This window comes from Gobius niger, assembly GCF_951799975.1.
Source record: "Gobius niger genome assembly, chromosome: 5".
In the NCBI taxonomy this organism is placed as follows: domain Eukaryota; kingdom Metazoa; phylum Chordata; class Actinopteri; order Gobiiformes; family Gobiidae; genus Gobius; species Gobius niger.
In genome coordinates this window covers 1,192,212-1,213,608 of record NC_136856.1, presented here as the reverse complement: position 1 = coordinate 1,213,608, position 21,397 = coordinate 1,192,212, and the positions used below count along the sequence as shown (strand labels likewise).

The 21,397-nt window shown below is 42.5% G+C and overlaps 1 protein-coding gene across 2 annotated transcripts in view; it reads left to right on the top strand.

The window, feature by feature from the left end:
• il1rapl2 (interleukin 1 receptor accessory protein-like 2) overlaps window positions 1–21,397 on the top strand; it is a 545,467-nt gene that overhangs the window by 107,398 nt on the left and 416,672 nt on the right. For both annotated transcript variants that reach the window (XM_079556204.1, XM_079556203.1), the window contains exon 2: window positions 9,980–10,094. In XM_079556204.1, coding sequence (XP_079412330.1) covers window positions 10,001–10,094 — 94 coding nt within the window. In that variant the 5' untranslated portion in view covers window positions 9,980–10,000. The remainder of the gene's footprint in view (window positions 1–9,979; window positions 10,095–21,397) is intronic.

Below are 21,397 nucleotides of genomic sequence, written 5' to 3'. Positions count from 1 at the left end.
AACACGCCCACAATAAAACACACCCACAGTAAAACACGCCCACAATAAAACACACCCACAGTAAAACACGCCCAGAGTAAAACACTCCCACAATACTGGTGTTCTACCAAGTCCTTTTATTTGTGAAACATTGTGTACATTTTTCAGAGATAAAGTGTCTTCTCTTCGCTCCGTAACTGCTTGTGTGGCGTTAGATCCCAGTATTGTCCCTTCATGCTCTGCTGTTTTGGGGATTTTGAACCCATCTCGCTGTCTGATCTGCTCACGACTGTCCAAACTCTTAAGCTCTCAAACTGTCCCCTAGACATCAGACCTGCTCGGATGTTTAAAGATGTCTTGGACTCAGTCGGTCCCTGTATTTTAGATCTGCTTAAGCGGTCACTCCTAGAGGGGTGTGTCCCAAATACTTTTAAACTCTGGAACTCTCTGCCTCTGCCAATCAGAACGCCCTCCTCTGTTGACAATTTCAAGTCGTTGTTGAAAACGCATCTCTTTGCACTGGCGTTTAATCCAAGCTGAGCTGGACATTTGATTATGCTGCAGTTTTTATTTTTTGTACATTGTTGAAGGAATATGTTTTTTGTGTGTCTGTATTTTTGCACTGAATATGGAAAGTACTTTGGGGCAGTACTCTCTTTTAAACGTACTATATAAATAAACCTTGACCTTGACAATAAAACCTTCCCAAAATAAACCACTCCCACAATAAACCACTCCCACAATAAAACACTCCCACAATAAACCACTCCCACAAGAAACCACTCCCACAATAAAACACTCCCACAATAAAACACTCCCACAATAAAACACTCCCACAATAAAACACTCCCACAATAAACCACTCCCACAAGAAACCACTCCCACAATAAAACACTCCCACAATAAAACCTTCCCAAAATAAACCACTCCCACAATAAACCACTCCCACAAGAAACCACTCCCACAATAAACCACTCCCACAATAAAACACTCCCACAATAAAACACTCCCACAATAAAAAACTCCCAAAAGAAAACTCTCCCAAAATAAAACACGCCCCTTCATTACTGTTTTCTACCTTTACGTTTTTACCACTGTAGGTTTTCTGACATCTGCACCGTCTCCACTGTTCCCAGTGTTGTAAAGAACAACATGTTTATTTATTGGGTTCATTGATGTTTAACTCGGTGCCACAGGTCACAGAGACGTGAAGACCACATGGAGACGTGAAGGTGTCGCAGATACTCTTTGTCCTCAACCTGTGAGACGTTTCTGTGATGTTCCCACAATATCAGAGACCAAGAAGATCTTAGAGACTCCAGACGGCTCCATGAGGTCGACTTGGTCTCAGAAACATTGCAGGGACGTCACAGAAACGTCTCACAGTTTGAGGAACATACAAAGAGTGTCCACGGCGTCGCCACAGCTGCCTCAGACCACGTAGACCTTTCTCGAAATGGAACCTGTGCATTTTCACCGAGACCCGGAGACTCGCCTGATCTCCAGGGGACGTCTCCATGGCAGCGGTGTTAGTGGTCGGGGAAACCGGAGGAAACCTACGTGAGGATTTTTCCATCTCTGATTCCTGCCTGATTAATGGAGCTTGAGCCGAATGACAAAACTAGAATGTTTACAGATTGTTTCTCTAATTAAAAAATCGCTCTGATGAAAGACTTTATTTGTTATGAAACCTTGCTTTACTTTGAACCTCATCTTTATCGACAGCACAAGTTTCACATTGCTCTGAGTAAATGCATGTCTTTGTGTCTCGTGTTTCGTCCTGCACAGTCGTAATCTGAGAATCAGACTCGGGCTTGGTTTTATTTCGTGACTTCATTTCACGCCGAGCGACGGAACCGATTAGCCCCATTTGGAGGTTTTCTCCGGCGCCGCCCGTGCATTATCAGCCACAGACAGACGGAGACGGGTCGGAGCGTTTTCATTCCTCCAGATAACCCTGTGTGGTCCTCACGCTCCCCCCGGCGCTCCCCTCACGCTCTCCCGCCGCCCCCCTCTGCGGTCCCCCGTGTTCCCCCCGTGCCCCCCCTGTGCGGTCCCCCGTGCTCCCCCTCTGCGGTCCCCCGTGCTCCCCCCTCTGCGGTCCCCCGTGCTCCCCCCGTGCGGTCCTTCGCGCCGCGTATCAAAGCGCCCGAACGGCGCCGCTCCGTATCTCCTCTGCTCCATCACAGCTGACACAGAGAAGGAGAGAATGAGCTGATGTGTGACAGTGATGTGTGGATGAAGCTGCAGCTCCTCCGCCACATGTGCAGCAGCTCTAACCACTAGGCCAGGGATTCCTAATGTCTCAGGACCAAAAGTCACAGAACTGTTGTTGCTAGAGCTTTTCTGGGAATCAGTTGGTGCTCTTGTTTAGGTCAGGATTTAAGCTTCACAGGATGATTTTCTGCTTATTAAAGGGAGGACAAGACAGTATTTTACATGATCTAAACCACACATGTGATGCTTATTTGAGTCACAGTTTCAAATAAGAGCTGGTGATCCTGACCAGTTCTGGACCGACACGCAGATTTTACTGTCATTTATTACAGGCATGTTGGAAATTCAGATATTTCTCAATACAATCACTTTAAGTAACTGTAAAGAAAACGAAACGTACCTTGTCACTTGTAAATAAGTGGAGGAGCAGGACTTTAAAGAGGGGGTGTTCTGCTGTTTTCAGTCCCATAGCACCAGTCTATATCACACTACAATGATGACAAACCTTCTGTTGGTCTGTAAATGCAGTAAATTAGAATAACTGCCTTGTATAAAATGTCTCTCTCAAAATGGCTGTAGTGAATGTCTTGAAATAGGCCTCTGTCTCTTTAAGAACCTCTGAGCCTTTAGACACGCCCCCTCCACACGCTGTCTGTGGCATCAGTGGGGAGGGGGTTCTGCTGAGGAGCAGTGGTTGGTTACTCGGCTGGTCAGTTCGAAGTCTCCTGTTGAATATACTTTATTAAAACTGGCTCTTGTGTATTGTTTGTGATCACAGACGATGCAAATACACGTCCGTGGGCAGCACATGAATTTAAATAAAGTGCGTAGGGTGAGGCTAAAGCTAGCTTAATGATAGCTACGGGTCCACAAGCGTTAGCATTCAATAAATACGCGACTTTTACTCCTAGAATCTCTCGTTTGAGCAGCGAAGAATCTGTAGCTCTGCGTAGTGGAGCTATTTTGACCCGTTTTACCATGTGTAAAACAAGTGACAGTGTTTTCAGCTGCAAATAATTTCTTGCTCCTATTAAATAACACGGGGACCGGAGGTGATTTACTCACTTATGGAATGCGGAAGTCGTTAGCGCAAAACCCCTATTCAGACCCGAAGTAACAGCTTCCTGAGGGACAGTGCAGGATTTTAGAGGCAGTTGTGGTGAACAGGTCTGAGCTCAGTCTATGAGGACATGGAGGAACATGTGGGGGAGGAGAATACTTACTCCCTTTAAATCTGATTACTTGTCTGGAAATAGTAACATGTCAGATTACTAGTTACTGGAAAAGGTAATCAGATTACAGTAGTTTTGTTGCTGCTGTTCGTTTACACTTTACACGACGAGAACTTTGATGAACGTTCCTATAACACAAAGCACTGATGATGCGCGGCTGAAGTTTACTTTATTGGAAGTGTCTGCTCTGCATTTGGTCATTTGTAAGTTAGTGTTTCATGTATTGGAGTGACTTTTTCTTACTCAGTTTGAGCGAGCACAACATTCAAGGGCGTTCAGTGCATTTTAATGTGTTTGTGTTAATCAATAAAAGAAATCCTTCAGTTATTTAGGAGCGGATCGATGTGAGCCGTCACTCACAGAGATGTTTCTTCCTTCTACATTTATAATCTGTCTAAGTTTGAGTCCGTCTAAAACATGTCCTCCTCTAACCTTTGTTTCATCTCTGTTCCCTCCGTGTCTCCGCCCGCGGACCGGCCGGTGCATTAGCCGCCGGTGTCTGCGCTAAAAGGTTCACAAGGTCCCGGGAAATGAAACAACGCTAAACTTCAAGGGCTTCGCTCTGATGATGTCACCGGGCCTAAAGAAAGAGAGAGGGACAGGGATGATGTTTCTATACTTTTACTCACACAGTCGAGGATCCTGGTTTTAACTGGGATTTTCACTTGTGTCCATGTAAACGCAGAGGCCTCTGTTGTCTCTGCCATGTTGTTGCTTCTCTTTATCTAAACTGTCTGAGCTTTTCATCTCCGTAAGAAAACAGCTGCGTTTGTGCTGAAGCAGCTCATTTTCTGCAGAAGTTTTGTTCTTGATTTTCGATACCGCCCCCTACAGGAGCTGTTTGGTCAGTTCCAAGTAGGGACTGTTTAGAGCAGTGCTAAGTAACTCCTGCCCCTAGAGGCCATGAGCGCCACTGCAGGTGTCGTACATGTTGTGTTTTTTACTCATTATTGTCCGTGAGAGTAAATCCTGCACTGACAGAAAAGACAAAGGGACAGAGGGATGTTGTTCATCCAGTTACACAAAGGAGATCATTGTTTCACTCAGGCTTGGCTGTAAATACTGTTTAAGTGGAGCTAGCCCACAGTTAGCCTGTTAGCTTCTTCTTCGTGATTCCATTAGTGTGTATTGGTGACTCTGACCCGGAGGCAGGGAAGTTGCAAATGTTTTTCTGGCCAGAGACACCAGGGGGAGATGAAAGACCCCCCAATCATTAACACTTGTATCACCCCCAGAGGGACGAGGGGAAGGATTTATTAAGGTAAACAAGTTACTTAGTTCTGCTTTAACAGCGCCCAGCCTTAAAGTAAACACATTATCCTGGTTTCTCAGTGTTGGGGACGTACTGAGCACGTGCAAACTTTTGAAACAGATGTGGCAGGAGCAGAAACTTTCCCACAGCAGCTTTATGTTGTGTTTCTAAACGAAGACTGTAGCCTTTAGCTCTTCGTACGAGAGAACTGTGAGATCCAGACCTGGGCTGGACCGACACTCAGGGCCAGCGATATATTTATATATATATATATACAGTATATATATATGAATAACTGATGGAAAGGCTCTCTCGTCTGTTGCTTCTGCAGATGTCACATTGTGCTCGACTGTGTGAGTAATTTAAAGCAAATGTAAAAGTCTTTCTTCTCGCTGGTTGCCCTCCTGCCTCCTCCACTGAGCTTATATTATTGCCATAGTTTTCCCATATCCCGATGAGAGACGGCGCCTTTATCCGAAAGCACAGCGTTCCTTTATTTCCCAGAACGATTTGTGGAAACCGTGTTCCAGACGTGGCTTCGGTCCCGACGGCGGCTCCAGCGAGGTGAAACTGTGTTTGAATTTTCTCTTTTCTTTGAAGGAACAGAGCCTCCCACGGAGATGCACTGTTCAACTCAATTCTGTTTTATTATTCACTCGTAATGTTTTCATTTCCCGCAAAAAATCAGACTGTGTGACTTTAATATGAAGCTCAGATGACTCAGATCCTCTTCTCCAATAACACACTTCTACTTCAAAATGAGTCGTGTGAAACAGGATTGAATATTCCTCTGGTTTGTCTGACAGTAATAATGAGGCTTTGGGCTTTAATAGCACTTTGTCAGTCGTGTTATGACCCTGTGGTTAGAAGCTCCTGGAGCTGAAGTATCTCAGGACCTGGTTCTGGAGGGACTGGTGGAGCGTGAGACGGACAGACGGATCAAGTGTAATCACGATTTCGATTGTTTAGGGCTGGGCGATATGACCATATTAGACCGACTTATCACGATTCACTTCTGCACAGTTGACTCTTTTCACTCTCAGTGAAGTAAACCTAAGCCACGAACTTCCTGTTGTATTTCTGTTGCTTCATTGATTTATTTGTCTGGTACCACAGTCAGAACAATAACATTCAGGTACTATAATGTCGTTTTATTTCACTCAGACGTATCAATAATATGGCTGATCCTGAAACGCTGTTAGTTAGTTAGTTAGTTAGTTAATTCATTTTCTTCGGTCATTATGAACATTTAAATCACATGTTTTCCAAAGATCTTAGACATTATACAATAAGAAAACACATACATTAAGGATTTAATCTAAATGATGCCTGACCGACAGGGGTTTAGGCTGAAGCTGAGACTTATTCTGCCTCTAAACCCTTTTACAAACTGTGACTCTGTGTCCAAAGAGACACATTATACACTTTCTCTAATACCAACGATGGAAACACTTAAGCACAAAACTTAAACTTCAACATCAGAAATGATGCTTTGTTTCCTCGATCGACTTCTTTTCTAATGCTCTTCATTCAAGTGTTCTATACTTCTATATCATGTTTAACTTGTACGTTTTCTTAAATGCTTTAATAGTTTTGGAGCCTTAAGTTGAATAGATAAACCGTTCCATAGATCAACGCCTTTAACTGATAAACTCCTCCTCTTAGTATTACTGTGCACCAGAGGTTTCTGTAGCAGATCAGTTCCTCTGAGGTTGTTTATAGATCCTCTAGTTTGAAACATCTCCTGTAAACACTGAGGGAGCCTGAGACTGTGAGCTTTTTACATCACCACTGCTGTGTAAACATCAACAAGATCATGCAATTTTAAGATATTTAGTCTGATACAAAGGGGATTTGTTGGAGCCCAGTATTCTGATCACTCTCACTGCTTTCTTTTGCAATAAAAAGAGAGGTTGTATATTAGTTTTATAGGTATTCCCCCATATTTCCACACAATAGCTAAGGTGTGGAAGGATGAGGGAATTGTACAGTGTATATAAAAGAAATGTTAGTCTTTAGTGTATTTATGTGCTTTCCAATTTAACTTATCATCAATATTGATTCCCTTTGTTACAAACACCCTTTACATTTCTACCTCCCCAATTTTGAGTTGACCTGGTTTGTTTACTTCCTTGTTTCCAAATACAACAGATTTAGTTTTATGCTGTAAATGTGGTTGTGATGACACTTTGCCCCTAGAGGTCGCTGTGGAGAGATAGTTTCGACCTGTGATTCGAGGCTTCAGCTGCTTTGGAGACTCATGAAGCTTCACTTTGCTCATCCCTTCATCTTCACTGCAAAGAGGAGGCGTGTCCTCGATGGCAGCCATTTTAAAACCTTGGTCCCTCCCATGGACAGGGGGGGGGGTTGTGAGTTTTGTGTTTATTGAGTGTTTTATTTTGTTTGGCATGTTGTGTTTGATTGTTGAGTTAAAACACATGGGACTAAAGTGTGAAATGTCTCCGGTAAAAGAAACCTGTGAATGTAAACCTTGTACTTACCTCTGGGTAAAATGGACTCACCTGTGGGCGGGGCTTCCTGCTATGAAGAAGGGTCTCAGTCCGTCAGGGAGCCAGAGCTGGGTATGTGTGCTGTGTCCTGAGCTCCGTTCAGTTTGTTTGGTTCTGTTAAGCTCTTGTGACAGTTACTTTACTCTGCATTGTTTAGTAAAGTTGGATTTTTGCTTCGGTGAAATAAATTTCGGCGACAATGGGAGTTTTTGAGTCTGCCTCCTACGTGACCGCCTTTATGAGACAGTCATGTGACCTCAGTCGTCTGTGCTGAGACAGGAGGCTCTGGACTCTGGGACATTTGTTTCATGTGGAGAAGTCCATCCGTTAGAGATATTTACCGTAAGTTCAAAATTCAGCATTTTGACACTTCCCATAGTCACCACAGAGGAAACCTAACGGCTGCAAAGGCCATTGAACTGACCCCATCCCTTTAAAGAGTCGTTAATCTAAACGGATGTAGAGACATTCACATTTACAGCCTTCATTGTTCTGCAGATGATTTGATTGTGAAAATGCTGAACTTCCCAGAGATGGTCTGAACAATGATCAGAGGAACAAAGTAATAAATAATGAATAAAGCTCCTGTGGGAAAGTCCGGCTGCAGCCTGGTGAAGGGTCACTTGTTGACAGATTTGGCTGCTGGGCCTGACGGACAGAGTCACCGCCGACGCTGGGATCTGTCAACAAACGTCAGGCCAGTTGTGTCGGACGCTGCACACGAGGTAAACAGCTGGATGACTGAGAGTCTACACCGTTTACGTCCGGCTTTACGGATAATGGACCTTTTCAAGTTTGTGGGTTTTCCTTTTGGACATTTCTTTACGTAAGAAACACATGATGGATTCTGGATCACATTATCATCTGCAAACATTTTATATTTCTCTACATAAACCTGAATAAAAGGTGTTTTGAAAGTGTGTATATATATATAAGCGTATATATATAAGTGTATTATATATGAGTGTATAAATGGCCGTGCTGTAGTGGTGATGCGTTTGAGGAACAGCGTGGACAGTGGGAAACACAAAGCTCGGTCTGAGTGGACGTGGATAATCCTCGGTCTCCCTGTCGTCGCCGTTCCGGACTCGTGATCGGGAAACGTCTGGTTTCAAATCACTTTTTTGTTCCGTTCGTAGGATTTCTGCTCTGAAGTGTGTAATGCTTCATGGCACAGTGGTTTGAGTTTCTGGTTTGATGAAGTCACAGAGAGACGGATGAGTGAGGAAACTTTTGAAATTCACAGATATCCATTTGAAACTTTTGCTGTAGATTACTGACATAAAAAATAGGAACAAATATTAGGTTTTTTTGCATTAAATACCACAAACTGCCTATATTTTCAGTGATTAAATCTCAGATAACAATAATAATAACCAGGGTCAAATGCATGGTTTTATTTAGTCATTGAGACTTTTTCAGAGGGGATTTTGGACCTTCAAATTACATCAAATAAAGAGTAGGCTGATCAGAAACCTGAAAAGCATAGAAGCTGATCCCAGAGCCACGATCTGCCTGCCTATTGTTTAACCTACATCCCACTGTGAGTGAGGCTGCACAGGCTCCTTTTACACCGCCTCGAAAAGGAGAGAGATACGGACTCTCATTCATGTGTAGAGATGGAAACTTATAGATGGACTATGGTTGGATTTTTGGTCAAGATTCTTAAAGACTGTTCCGGTTTACCAATTATTTTGCAAAGAGCTGCATTGTATTAAACATCTCCAGTCATGCAAAATCTGATTGGCCAAGAGCCACATGGCGTGTTCGCCACCCCTGCTCTGGCCCATTCCTGTGCGTCTGTTTTCTTCCCGCTCATTTCAAACTAAAATGTAATTTATTTTATTTTGTTGGCCGATTACGGGGCAAAGGAAGTGTGTTGTGTAAAGGTAAAGATCTTGGATACGGCATGTACCTTTGTCTCTGTGTTTGTTTGAACACTGTTTGTATAGTTTTGTTTATATGGCTCGAAATAAAATGTTCAATTCAAAAAGAAAGAATTCCACACGTGTCCAGCAGAGGGCACTGACATAAGAGATGAGGATATAAACGACACATTATGATCACGTGGTAAATGAACCGTCTGCTGAGGGAATGAATAATGTGACCCAGGCGTCAGTATGAGCCGAGGTCACAGTCCTGTCAGGCTCATCATTGTTCAGTGATGGGAATAAACTAGTGAGGAAACTTTTTCAATCAAAACATACATTTACGGACCCCGGCCATATATTTTGGCCCCCGGCTTAATTCACTTGGAGACTCCTAGTTTAGACACAGTAAACAGTTAAGGTTAAAGTTATAGGTTTAGGTCTTTTAGCATTATATTAGCACAGTTTAAATCAAGTTAATCTCTCAAACCAAGTGCATAAAATCAACAAAGAAAAGTGGTGAGAACCCTCGGTCACTGCTCGTCTTCATCATCATAAGGAGACGATAATAATAAAGAGAGTTTTATCTGTGGTAAAGTTCTTTAAACACTGCCTTCAAAATATTAAGTTTATTAGTGGAAAAATCTGTCAATAATGTTTGACCTTGTTTTTTGTTTTCCATAAATCAGGCTGGGAATTAGATATTAAAAAATCCCTCTGCAAAAACCTTCAAAATATGATTGAGTCCGAGGCTGGAGAGTGTGAAGTCTGTGGATGCTGCTGACGTGGAGAAGTCCCTCGAAATGACCTTGTGTTGATCCAATAATGAAACATGTTATTGTGAAGATCGGGGTGTTTTGATTATTGTTCCGGCTTCAGATGAGACACTGTGAGTGACTCCCCGTGTCCGTGTTTGTGCAGATTCCCGCTGATCGTGCAGAGATGAAGCTGGCGTCGCTGCTCCCCCTGCTGGCGCTGCTGCTCGCTGCAGCCGACTGCGACGACAACGTCAAGTACATCTCCAAGAGGAACTCAGGTAGGACGGCTGGGTTTACGTCCATTATTGCTGGTTTCATGCGGTTTGGCCTTATTGTTTATCGTTTGTAGCTGGTTTTATTCTGAAAATCTGTGGATTATCTATGGCTGGTGCTTGACTTCCTGTTTGATTAGAAAGTGCTGTGTTTGATTTGGATCAGTTCTGACTTCTCGTGGAGGCCGGACCGTAACCGTTCTGGATTTAGTCTGAGCCTGGGTTATTCCATTCAAGAACATTTCTCCCAATTAATAGAAAAAACTAAACAAAAGATACAGTAAAAATCCCTCACTGTGTGTGTGTGTGTGTGTGTGTGTTCTTGTACTTAGGACATTGTGAGGACCAATTTGCGTTTTTAACCAACAAAGTGAGGACATTTTAGGTGGTCCTCACTAAGGGTTAGAGTTGGGTTTAGATTAGGGTCTGGGTAGTACATTTTGTCTATGAGTGTCCTCACTAAGATAGAGTTACAAGGGTGTGTGTGTGTGTGTGTGTGAGCTGCTCAGACCTTTGTCTCCATGAAAATGTTTTCTTCTGACCACAGGAAACCAAACATGAGGTTATGTCCACCTCTTAACCTCTGCCTTAACCGAGCACATTTTCTTCAGTTCAGCTTTACCCGAATCTAAAAGCTTCTCGACAGCCTATAGGCCAGAGTGACGCCTCATTTGAAAGCTAAGACCGACTGAACTCACCTGGACGGAGCTTTTCCCTCCCCCCATTTTTGCCACATTTTCATCACTTTTGTTTTTGACGCTTTTCTAACGAAGGTTTTAGATTTGGGTAAAGTCCGGGTCACTATGTTCAGATTACCACTGCTGTGGGATTTTGGTGGAAAGTGTTTAAACCTTATGGTTCAAGCAATGTCAAAAACGATGTTTCCATTTGTCATTTGGTAAAATTATCCAATTGTTCCATTGGAGTAGATTCTAGTCGTCGCTACGGTAACGCCGTCAAACATCACAAGCTGTTTGAGGTTGGACCAAATCCAATTATATTCTCTCCATAGATACAGACGGCATCTCGTCATAGAAGGGGGCGTGGCTTCACCGAGGGGGAAAATAGAATCTTTAGAGCAGGGGTCACCAACCTTATTTCAGCTGAGGGCGACTTTAAGAGCATTAAGTTGTTTGAGGGCGACCAGTTAAAAACAAATCCTAAAGACTTAAACGTGCACTGTTCACTTATAGGATATTGACCCCATATTATATTAAAATAGCTTTATTTTAAACTCATACTGAGTCACAAGAATCGAAATAACTGTAATTTTAATAATTAGATTCAAGAAAATGAAGTGTTTTACACTTTAGAAAAAGTCCCAAGGGCTACTGGACATGCCCCAAAGGGCCCCTGGGTGCCCGCGGGCACCACGTTGGTGACCCCTGCTGTAGAGAAACCCAATTTTTCACTCTTTTTTGCCATTTTCTGGTGGAATGTCAACTTATTTATCACACATTAATAAAGTCAAGTGTAATTCGGGCCCGTATGGATATTTTCTCACAGCCGATTGTTCAGTAAAAGTGAAAAAACGGCAGTTGTAGCAAGCGCTAGCTAACCGTTAGCATTAGCCCGATGCTAACATGTAGCATCATGTTAGCATTCTCCGTTCTTTATGTACTTATGGGCTGTTGAACCACTTTGCTCCTCCCCATGTCTTTGTATCTTTATTTAGTAGAAACTATATTCATATTTCAGCATTTGTTACAGTAGTTTTTGAATAATTAGAGAAAATGTACATTTTTCAAAATGGTTTTCCCCCTTAACTGTTTTAAAAAATGACCATATATGGGCGATTCCAGAGATGCGTCTGTATCTATATAAATGTTATTATCGAAATGACACAATGAGCTGGACCAAAAGTGGAACTGGAGAACATGTGCTCGGTTCAGGCGGAGGTTAAAGGTTAAACATTTTTCTGAAAACAAACACTAATGGATTGTGGTGTGATTCATTTATCACTAACATTTATATTTTGAGTTTAGTTGCTTCTGTTTAACTTTGTGGAATGGTTGATGTTTCTGATCTGTGGAGCAGCGACAGTGAAGGTTTACGGCTTTACAGATGAGACGAGTCAAACAGTCGAGCTCACGCAGATATTTCCTTTTTGCATCGTTGGCAGAAGTTTGCTCGTCTCCGGATCCGCTTTATTTGTGCTTTATGAAACCTCTCTGTCGTTTCCCTGTTAAATCAGATTTGTTCGTGTATCGAGTCACTTGAGCCCGAGCGCCGGCGCTGCATTTCTGAGACGCCGGTGTCTTTCGTTTTTGCTGAGCTTGTGCAAAGACGCGGCGTTTTTGACTGAGCCGTGCAGACATTTGGGAGATTGTGTGAGCGATAACGCGGCCGCTCGTGCTCACCTCGCGCTCGCCTCACGCTCGCCTCGCGCTCGCCTCACATTGATCTGTTGTGTCTTTGCTGATCGAGCGCTGGGGTTTGGGGACGAGGCCGATGTCCGGTTCATATTCACGAGCACTTCTGTGGTTTAAGCTCAGGTTTCATGTGTTTGTCTCACGTGCACGGATACGTCATTGCTCTGAGGCTTTGTGTGACATACTTAGTGACGGTTTTATATCAAACCAGATTTACAGCAGGTTTAGTTCATTTTCTATCAGCGTCAGAACTTACTTTAATCTTTTACAAGAACATATTACAGTCGTATCATCTGCAAACCAAAATAAGTTGGTGTGGCCAATAATAAAGAGTTTGGGACCAATGACAGAACCTTGTGGTATCCCACACGTTAGAGGAGAGAACATCGCCTTAACTTTTTGAGCTTTTTCAACAACTCTCCGTAGTCGATTGTGTCAAAAGTTCACTTTAAACCAGTCAACACCTATGGAGAATTCATTATTTTCTAAAGCAGAGCTGTCCTCTTCAAGCAAATTCATAACCAGGGGCGGATCTAGGAGAAACATCACGGGGTGGCAGGCAGGGTTGTGGTAATTTCAGGGGTGGCCACACATCTCACATGTTTATAACATATATAAGATTACACAAGTCTAGCTTGACTGCAAGGCAATTTTTTCCGTTTAGATGCAGCTGAGCCCCCAAAGTTCTACAAACAGCAGCATTGTCTGTATTATAAGTTGGGGGTTCTAACCTTCTTTAAAATAAAAAATGAATAAAATCACCATCTTGGGAGCAGCAGGAGTTTGCACTCGGCTCCTTATTTAGCAGAAAAGCTGCAAATATAATAACTGAGAGTGAGCCTCTGTAAGCCCCAAGTAGCTTCTCGAGCAGATGGAGATGAAACATTAGTTATACTGACCAAAAAAACCTGGATTATAGCGAATACTAGTCCTTGAAACGGTGCATTTATGAAGTGCAGGTTACAGACAGTTCCAGACCTGGCTGTAATCAATGGGGTGGCCAGACCTTTACGAGGGGTGCCCCCCCTCTAGATCCGCCCCTGTTTTTTCTCTAAAACCATGTTTTTTGACATGATAATCGTCTCACATGTCCATGTGACTTGTACATATTTTCCATTGTAGCATAGCTTTGTATTTAATGTTGCTCCAAGTAGAACTAGAACCCTTTTTCATATGGATTTTCTAAGTTTCAGTTCAATTCAACCTTAATCTCCCCCAAAACGCTCATGTACCGACGGTCTGCTTTGTTTCATTTTCAGAGATTAAAGTCATGAAAAGTGTATGTGTTAATGCACAGGATCAGGAACAATCTGTCACACCTTCACTTCTATCAAACAAACACTGTTGCTTTGTTTCCGACACACACGTGTACGAGGATCCTTCTTAAACAAAGAGAAAGACTTGAATATTCTCCTTCCACTTGACTTGCTTTACCTAAAGGTTCTTCAGGTTCTGTTCAACATGTTACGAACACAAAGACACTGCGTCATCAGAAGCTCTGATCACACGCGTGTGCCTGTTCACTGCTGACCTGTAGTAAAGCTGCATGTGCGGGGCTCTACTCGACTGTTGCTCGTGTGGGAGGGAGTGTGTGGGGGGGGGGGGGGGGGGGGGGGGGAGTGTGTGTGTGGGTTATACTCACTTTGAGACAAACCTATTTATAGCCAAACCCAGTCTCCACACTGGGCAGTTTCATCATCGTCCAAACACCGAAGACTGAACGTTCCAGTTGTTTCCTGTTACAGATGCCAGTGTTGTACTTGTACGTCATTAATTATAATCATTAATGAACGAATAAACAGGTCATTTCGAAGGCCGTCGCAGAGGGCGGAGTCTCGTCGTGTGGAGGGTCACGACTGGACACGGCGAGACTCCAGGCTCCTCAAACATTTGGCCGGATTTCCTCAAATGTCGAGTCCTGGAGTGACTCTGAACTCCTCACAAACCTTTGAGCTGGTCTTTGATTGTAGTCAAAGTAAACCTGCACCTGTTTTTGTCCAAACTGTTGGAAATGGTACATGTGTTGGTGTGACCTCGTCAAAGCTGGAGTTCTGATGTTAGTGCTGTTGTGAAAAAAGTCTCACCAGCAGCTTTTCTTCCTGTGTAAACTGAAGATTTTACTCTCAATAAGCAGATTCTTTTAAGTTATAGAAAGCCTTTTTACTTCTGCGATCACGGTTTGGAAAACAAAGCTTTAGCTGGTGTCCGCTCTGTAGGACCATCGGTGAGGAACGTTCTGTCCTTGAAGACATTTATTAACAAAGACTTCAGCCGTCATTATTATACAGCTCTTCACGATGTAAGCAGAAGCTCCATTGGCTTGAATGGGATTTTCCAACGTTCTACTGGTCATTATTGTCTGATAGAGGAACCTTTGAAAAACATACTGACGACTGCAGATGGTAACGGAGCTGGTGCTTTGATTCAGGTCTTTCATATCAGTCCAATAGTCGAGGACACTGTCTCTGTCCTCGTCCATGAGAGAGGGTGGGGGGAAAGTTAAAGTGAGTCCGACTTTCATCTTACCCATAGATTCACCACCATTCCTCCACCTGCACCTTCAACTAAGGAGCTAGGCTAGGTTGTGTGTTCAGTATAATGCGTGGATCGTGTACAGGACGCTGGTCATTATCAGGACCAGTCTCGTTCTCTCTGCTCCACGTCGGGTCCGGTTCTTCCGGTCGGTGCTTATTATCCCGACAATCACCAGTGTTCGATACATGATCCCTCACTGAAGGACCCGCTGCCTCCTGCAGGGACCGGTTTCAACTTCTCAGTAAAAGCTTCTTTCCACAGACTGTCTTTGAACGCTGCACTTTGATCAGGCTTCATTAGTTTTTATCACGTTTCACAAATGTCCTTTTGAAACTGTAATGGAACCTCACAGTTTAAGGTTCCATAAGACTGACTGAGACACAGACATTTATCACCTTTTTCCAGCTACGTTTCAGCCACACTTGTTGAAGGGGGGGGTTAAGAGTTCTCCCCCAGTGGTGTTTCATCAGTGTGTCCTTCAGTCTGTTGTCTTGAGTGTTTACGAAGGTGAAGCTGTTCCTCACAGACCCCGTAATGAAGCCCAGCATCAGAAATGTCCTTATTCCTCCAAACGCGGGTCTGTCCTGAACCCTCCCGCAGACTTTGATTTTCAGCCGTTTCATTATAAAAAATCCACTTAGCATCGATTTGTCTAAGCGTAATCTTGTCCAGACTTGTTTATGAGATTAGGGACGGCGGCGAGGCGGAGGATCCGGCGCTGGAGTCTGACGAGCGGCTGAAAGAGGGCTTTTCGGGTTAACGTCAAATGTCAACGTTATCGGGGAAATTATACGGCTCTGTTTTCATTTCATACATATTTTAAAGCGAGTTCCACATAACTGCGAGTGATATATGAGAGAGTGTGTGCAGTTTCATTATGAAGGTCAGAGATGGAATTAAAGATGTAGAAATAAGCGAGGGGTGGGTGTTGATTCAGCCGGTGATAAAGCTTAAGTTAACATTTGTGTTGTATTTAAAGTGGACATATTATTCATAACTGTGGATCATAATCCTGATGAACCTCTGCTTTATACCTGAAGATGTGTCTGCCAATGGACAGGAGTTTATGCAAATACTGTATTTTATCAAAATGAGGAAAGACAATGGGATGAAACGGAAACTTCACCATCATTTTGGTATTTTCGATGAATCTATTGTAAAAAATGTTGAGCAATGTCATAATGTTGCCAGTTTGAATGCAATTTGATCATTTTTTATGAGATTTATGGCCTTGATTGTGGCTAAATCCATTCGGTGGCTAATGCTAACGGACTCTAAAAAGTCTCCTGGAGGAGAATTTGTGATGAGAAAACATTGTGTTCACACCACCTTTAAAAGTCTGTGTATCTCCCAAGCAGGAATAACACTGTGGAATGAGTTAAAGAGGCTAAACGGAGCAAAACACTCGGACACTTTAAAAGAACATGTAAAGACATTATCTCTTAAAAAGTATGCCAGCGAAGTATCATAATTACTATTACATTCTTAGACAGGCAGACACTTGCGTTTTTGTGTGTATTTGCCTGGATATGAATGGCAAAATATAAAGAAAGTTAAGACCCAAAAGCATTATTTTGCATCGACTACAGTAAGTTTTTGTTTGTTTGGAAATCATTTTGTGTGAACTCAAAGTGAGGTCAGCTTGTTAGTTCAAGTTTACATGACAATATGTTCATAGATCACATATACATATGTATACTTCAAGGATGTTTACATGTCTTTTTTCTTTCCCTTTCCCTGTCAATCTTAAGTGAGTGACTATGGACAGATAGTTTCTATTTCTACATGGTTATAGGGAGCTTGTACATTTGGGTATAGTTGGTATAGCAGAGCTGAGCGATATTATATATATTTTTGTAGGATCAGAACAGATCATACAAAAAGCCTTGGTATAACTCTTATGTACCATATGGTGTATTTATTTATTTACGACTGTAAATGATAAATCCTTTATTTTTATTTTTTGGTAACAGTAAATGATGAAATTCTTTGACATTTTGTACGATCATAAATTATTTATATCAACATGTAAGCACAGACTCATGCATCGGTTTCCTGCATGAGCTGAAAGTTTATGTGATGATACTTGAATGAGAGATCAGGGGTAGGTTTACTATAAGTTCTTTGAACTTCTTCCTACTCCTTTTGAGCTCGAAGTCTTGTTTTGTATTTTTCTTTCTGTAAACTGTTGACATACTTTTCTGCTCAAATGAATAAATAAATGAAAAAATGAAATGAAATGACTAAAACCCGACTTCCTAACTGTCCACAAACGTTAGGATCGAACGCTGCTTCTCCTTTTGCATTTCTATACAGTCGTTACAGAGATATTTAACCCGAAACCAAGTCCAAAACTCAGCATTTGGACGGTTACTATTAGTTGCATTATGGGTGTGCCGCAGGGCTCTATGTTAGGGCCCTTGCTGTTTTCTCTCTTTGAAGTGAATAGTCAGTTTATAGACGGACTTTTTCACAGCAGATTAGTTTGTAATTAGTTAATTTACTCAGTTACATTTCCTTGAGTAAAGTCGCCGACACTTTTAAGAGAAGTTACATCAGAATGTTATTTGTATGTCTCTGTCCGTCACAGACAGAACAGCTCATGTCCTAAAGCTCCTCAGTGCTTGTGCTTTATTCATGTATGTATTTGTATTGAACAATAGTACTGAGATGTTACTTATTACTGCAGATAAATGCTCTCTTTTCTCCTTTACTTCAGCTCCGTGTGGATTTTCTCCTGTGTTTATAGAAACTTATCCAGAAGCTTCAGCATTTTCATTGTTTTGCTCATTTTCCCTCAATATAAACATGCTGGATCTCTATATTCTGGACTTTTTGAGGACGTTTTAGTCTCTGGGTTAGTTTTTCAGATGAATAAACCCCTGGGCATAAAACAGAGTAAGAATCACCAGAACTGTTAGCAACATTAGCAACATTAGCATCATTAGCCTGTATGTTGTAAACACTGCAGACGTTTAGCTCTGGTTAAATCCAGCTCAGACTCTGGTTTAGGGAGTGTCGTCTGTAATAAAGTCAGCTCTATGTGGAATATTGGATTTACACTAAACTATTCTACAGTTTGTTTTATTTTCTCTCCTCAGTGGAGCTGCTCCTGTAGGAGGTGGTATCAGGACCTCATTAATGTGTACGAGTATGAGTACAAGCCTGTGGTATCGGCCAGATACTGATATCGGTATCGGTGCATCCGTACTCTTTATATGAATTATTTTCCATCTGTGTTGATGCTAAAATGATCATGAGGGCTGGTGACACAGTGCTGCACATTCATGGTAAAACTGTTCAGTCCCGATCAGTTTTGTAGGCCTTAGCTTTCAAATGAGGCGTCACACTGACCGACAGACTCTCGCTCTTTGGTCATGAAGCTTTTAGATTCAGGTACAGACGAACAGGGGAAATGTGCTGGTTAAGGCGGGGGGTAAGAGGAAAGTCTTACAAAACTAAAGGAAAACCATCAGTATTAAAAATGAATAAGCCTATTTGTTCTCACATTATATTTATTTATTGTTTAACCTCATCTATTTGATAAAACATGTATAATAAAACCGCATCGACACAGCTGGAATGTGCTTCACACAGATCTCACATAAATCCATCAGAAGGAAAGTTGGAGAACACAAAAGCACAGTCTTCTGCCTCGGAGGACACTTCTGAAGAAAAGAGATGCAAGAGATCAGAAAGTTAATTTTCAAACTGAACGAGTCCCATGGTTCACCGGAGAGGCCCGACTTCCCTCTCCCCAGACGCCTCCCCCAGACTCTTTGGTCAGAGCACGTCCCGCTGGCTGCAGATCCACAGGAGCAGAGCAACATTTGTCTAAGTTTACAAAAGGACAAAGCCTGTCAATGGAATATCGCCCCATGTTGTGTTCTCTCTTCATGCTGACGTTTGTGGATTAAACAGTGATCCAGCGTTCAGGAGGGAGAGCGAGGAGCACAAACAGAACTGGGTTTCGCTTTAGCAGGTGTTTGCTCATGACCTCAAACACACCTTCATCTCTATCTTACACTTTATTGGTTAGAAGAGGCCATGTTGATCTAAAACAGCCGAAACAAAATGTCCAGTCGCTTCACTTCCTGTTTTTTTTGTCCCATTGTGTGTGTTTGTTATTTTTAGTTTTTTGTTTCGTTTGCAATATCCACCAGCCAACAATAGGCTTGTTGCACAACGTGGCTACGCTAGTTCCTCTGAGCTGAAGCTGTGGGCGCTAGTACTTCCTGTTCGTATTCATTTCCATTAAGATGAGCTCAGACCAGTGAGTTCCTGGTAGAAATATTTCCATAGAGGAGACGTTTATGTTTGTGAGGATCAGGGAGTTTGTCTTGAAGCTAAAGGCTAATTTAAACTCTTAACTCCCGCCTGAACCGAGAGGATCTTTTTTCCTCACGTCATCACATTTTTTTTTCCATCATTTTTGTCACTTTTTTGTCATTTTTTGGTCACTTTTTTTTTTTTTTTTTTTTTCGTCAATTTTTCATCACATTTTTGTAATTTTTTTGGTCACATTTTTGCCTTTTTTTGTCAAATTTTTATCACATTTTTGTCATTTTTCTTCAATTTTTTGTCAATTTCTTGTGACATTTTTGTGACATTTTTGCCACTTTTTCATCAATTTTTTGTCCCTTTTTTGTCCATTTTTTATCACATTTTTGTAATTTTCTTGTCACATTTTTCCATTTTTTTGTCACATTTTATCACATTTTTGTCATTTTTCATCAATTTCTTGTGACATTTTTGTGACATTTTTGCCACTTTTCCATCATTGTTTTCGTCGAGAAAACGTGCTCGGTTCAGGTGGGAGTTAAGGGGTTAATGCTTTACACAACTTGAAATAGTGCCTTTATATATATTTTTATAGCATGTTAGCCTTTAGCTTCAAGACAAACGATCAATCCTTCATGATCACAGGCGTCTCTGATCTGAACTTCATGATTTGAACACAGTAAATGATCGTCTACCGGGAACTCACCGCCCACAACATAATCTTTAGAAAATATGATTATTATTCCAGGAAAAGAAAACAGACAGGAAGTCCAGGCGCTCACACCTTCAGATCAGAGGAGCTAGCATAGCCACACCGTGCAACAAGCCAATAACCCTCAGATTCATGTTTAAGTTCATAATTATCCATTTACAACTTTGTTTATTCATTTACTCAAACATTTACCTGTGCCACCTGGTGAGAAAGGAAGGGGCGTGGTCTTTGTCGGCCATTTTAAAAACCTCAGGCTGAACCATGTGGAAGGGGAGAAACTTAGGAATGGTACCTACCGGTGGGAGGTCCTTTCCCATTAGGGGAGGTATAAAAGCTGACTGCTGTAGTCACTAAGGAGGCCATTTTGTATCTGTGTGTCAGAAGTGCGGTTTGCGTGAGCAATAAATGTCTGGTGAGAACTCTAACTTTGTTAAGTCTGCCTGCCCATTTCAACCCCTCGTGGCCAGCTTCCTCACAACCCGTTTCAAGCTCCTCCCACCCCCGCCTGTCGCTCCCCCTTTGCTGCGCAGCTGTTTCAATACAGAGAAACAAGATAAACCAGAGATATACGCGAGTGCAGGGTCGTTTAAGTACCTGCCAGAAGCCATGATGAGTGAGCCGTGATTAAAATAAAGATGCTGTACTAACGTGTGGGGCTCTCTCGCTAAAAGCAGCTTCACTGTTTAACCGCGTGGTCTCGCTTTGCTTTTCGTACAGAAACAGTTTTAAAATGACGCGATGGACCTCACATCGGAGCTGAGAGCGCATGGGTTTGGATGTTCTCCCAAAGGACTGAGAGAGGAGAGAAAGAGGCGGGGCAGGAGGTACGAGGCGACGAGCTCACGGACCGGGCGGCGCCTCACTCTGAATAAGTCGTTCTCTCAGACTTTTACCCACGAGTTTTAACACATTTCTGTTGCACAATTCGTGTTCCTCGAGTCGTTCAGATCAGTTTAGTTTAGATCGTTAGTTCGGTCGGGACTGTGGCGCAGTAGTTAGCGCTCGTGCTTCACAGCTAGAAGGTCCCGGGTTCGATGCCCACCTGGACGGGGCCTTTCTGTGGAGTTTGCATGTTCTCCCCGGGTCTGCGTAGGTTTCCTCCGGGTACTCCGGTTTCCCCACCACTAAAAACATGTACAATAGGCCAGGATGAATGAGAGTGTGTCTGTGAGTGTAGTGCACATGGGGGACGACGGATGGAAATTAGCCCAATACGGTGTGGCTTGTTTACATGCATGAGAGCCATGTATGTTCAGACGAGCGATCGCGATGTCGTCGGCATTTTACATTTTCATATTTGATAAACATTTGATTAAAATCCTATAATCAGCAAAAACAATGTCCATAAACAGGGCTTTGCTTCTCTTGTGCTGTAACAGATCTGTCGTTTTATCAAACCGAGTTAGACC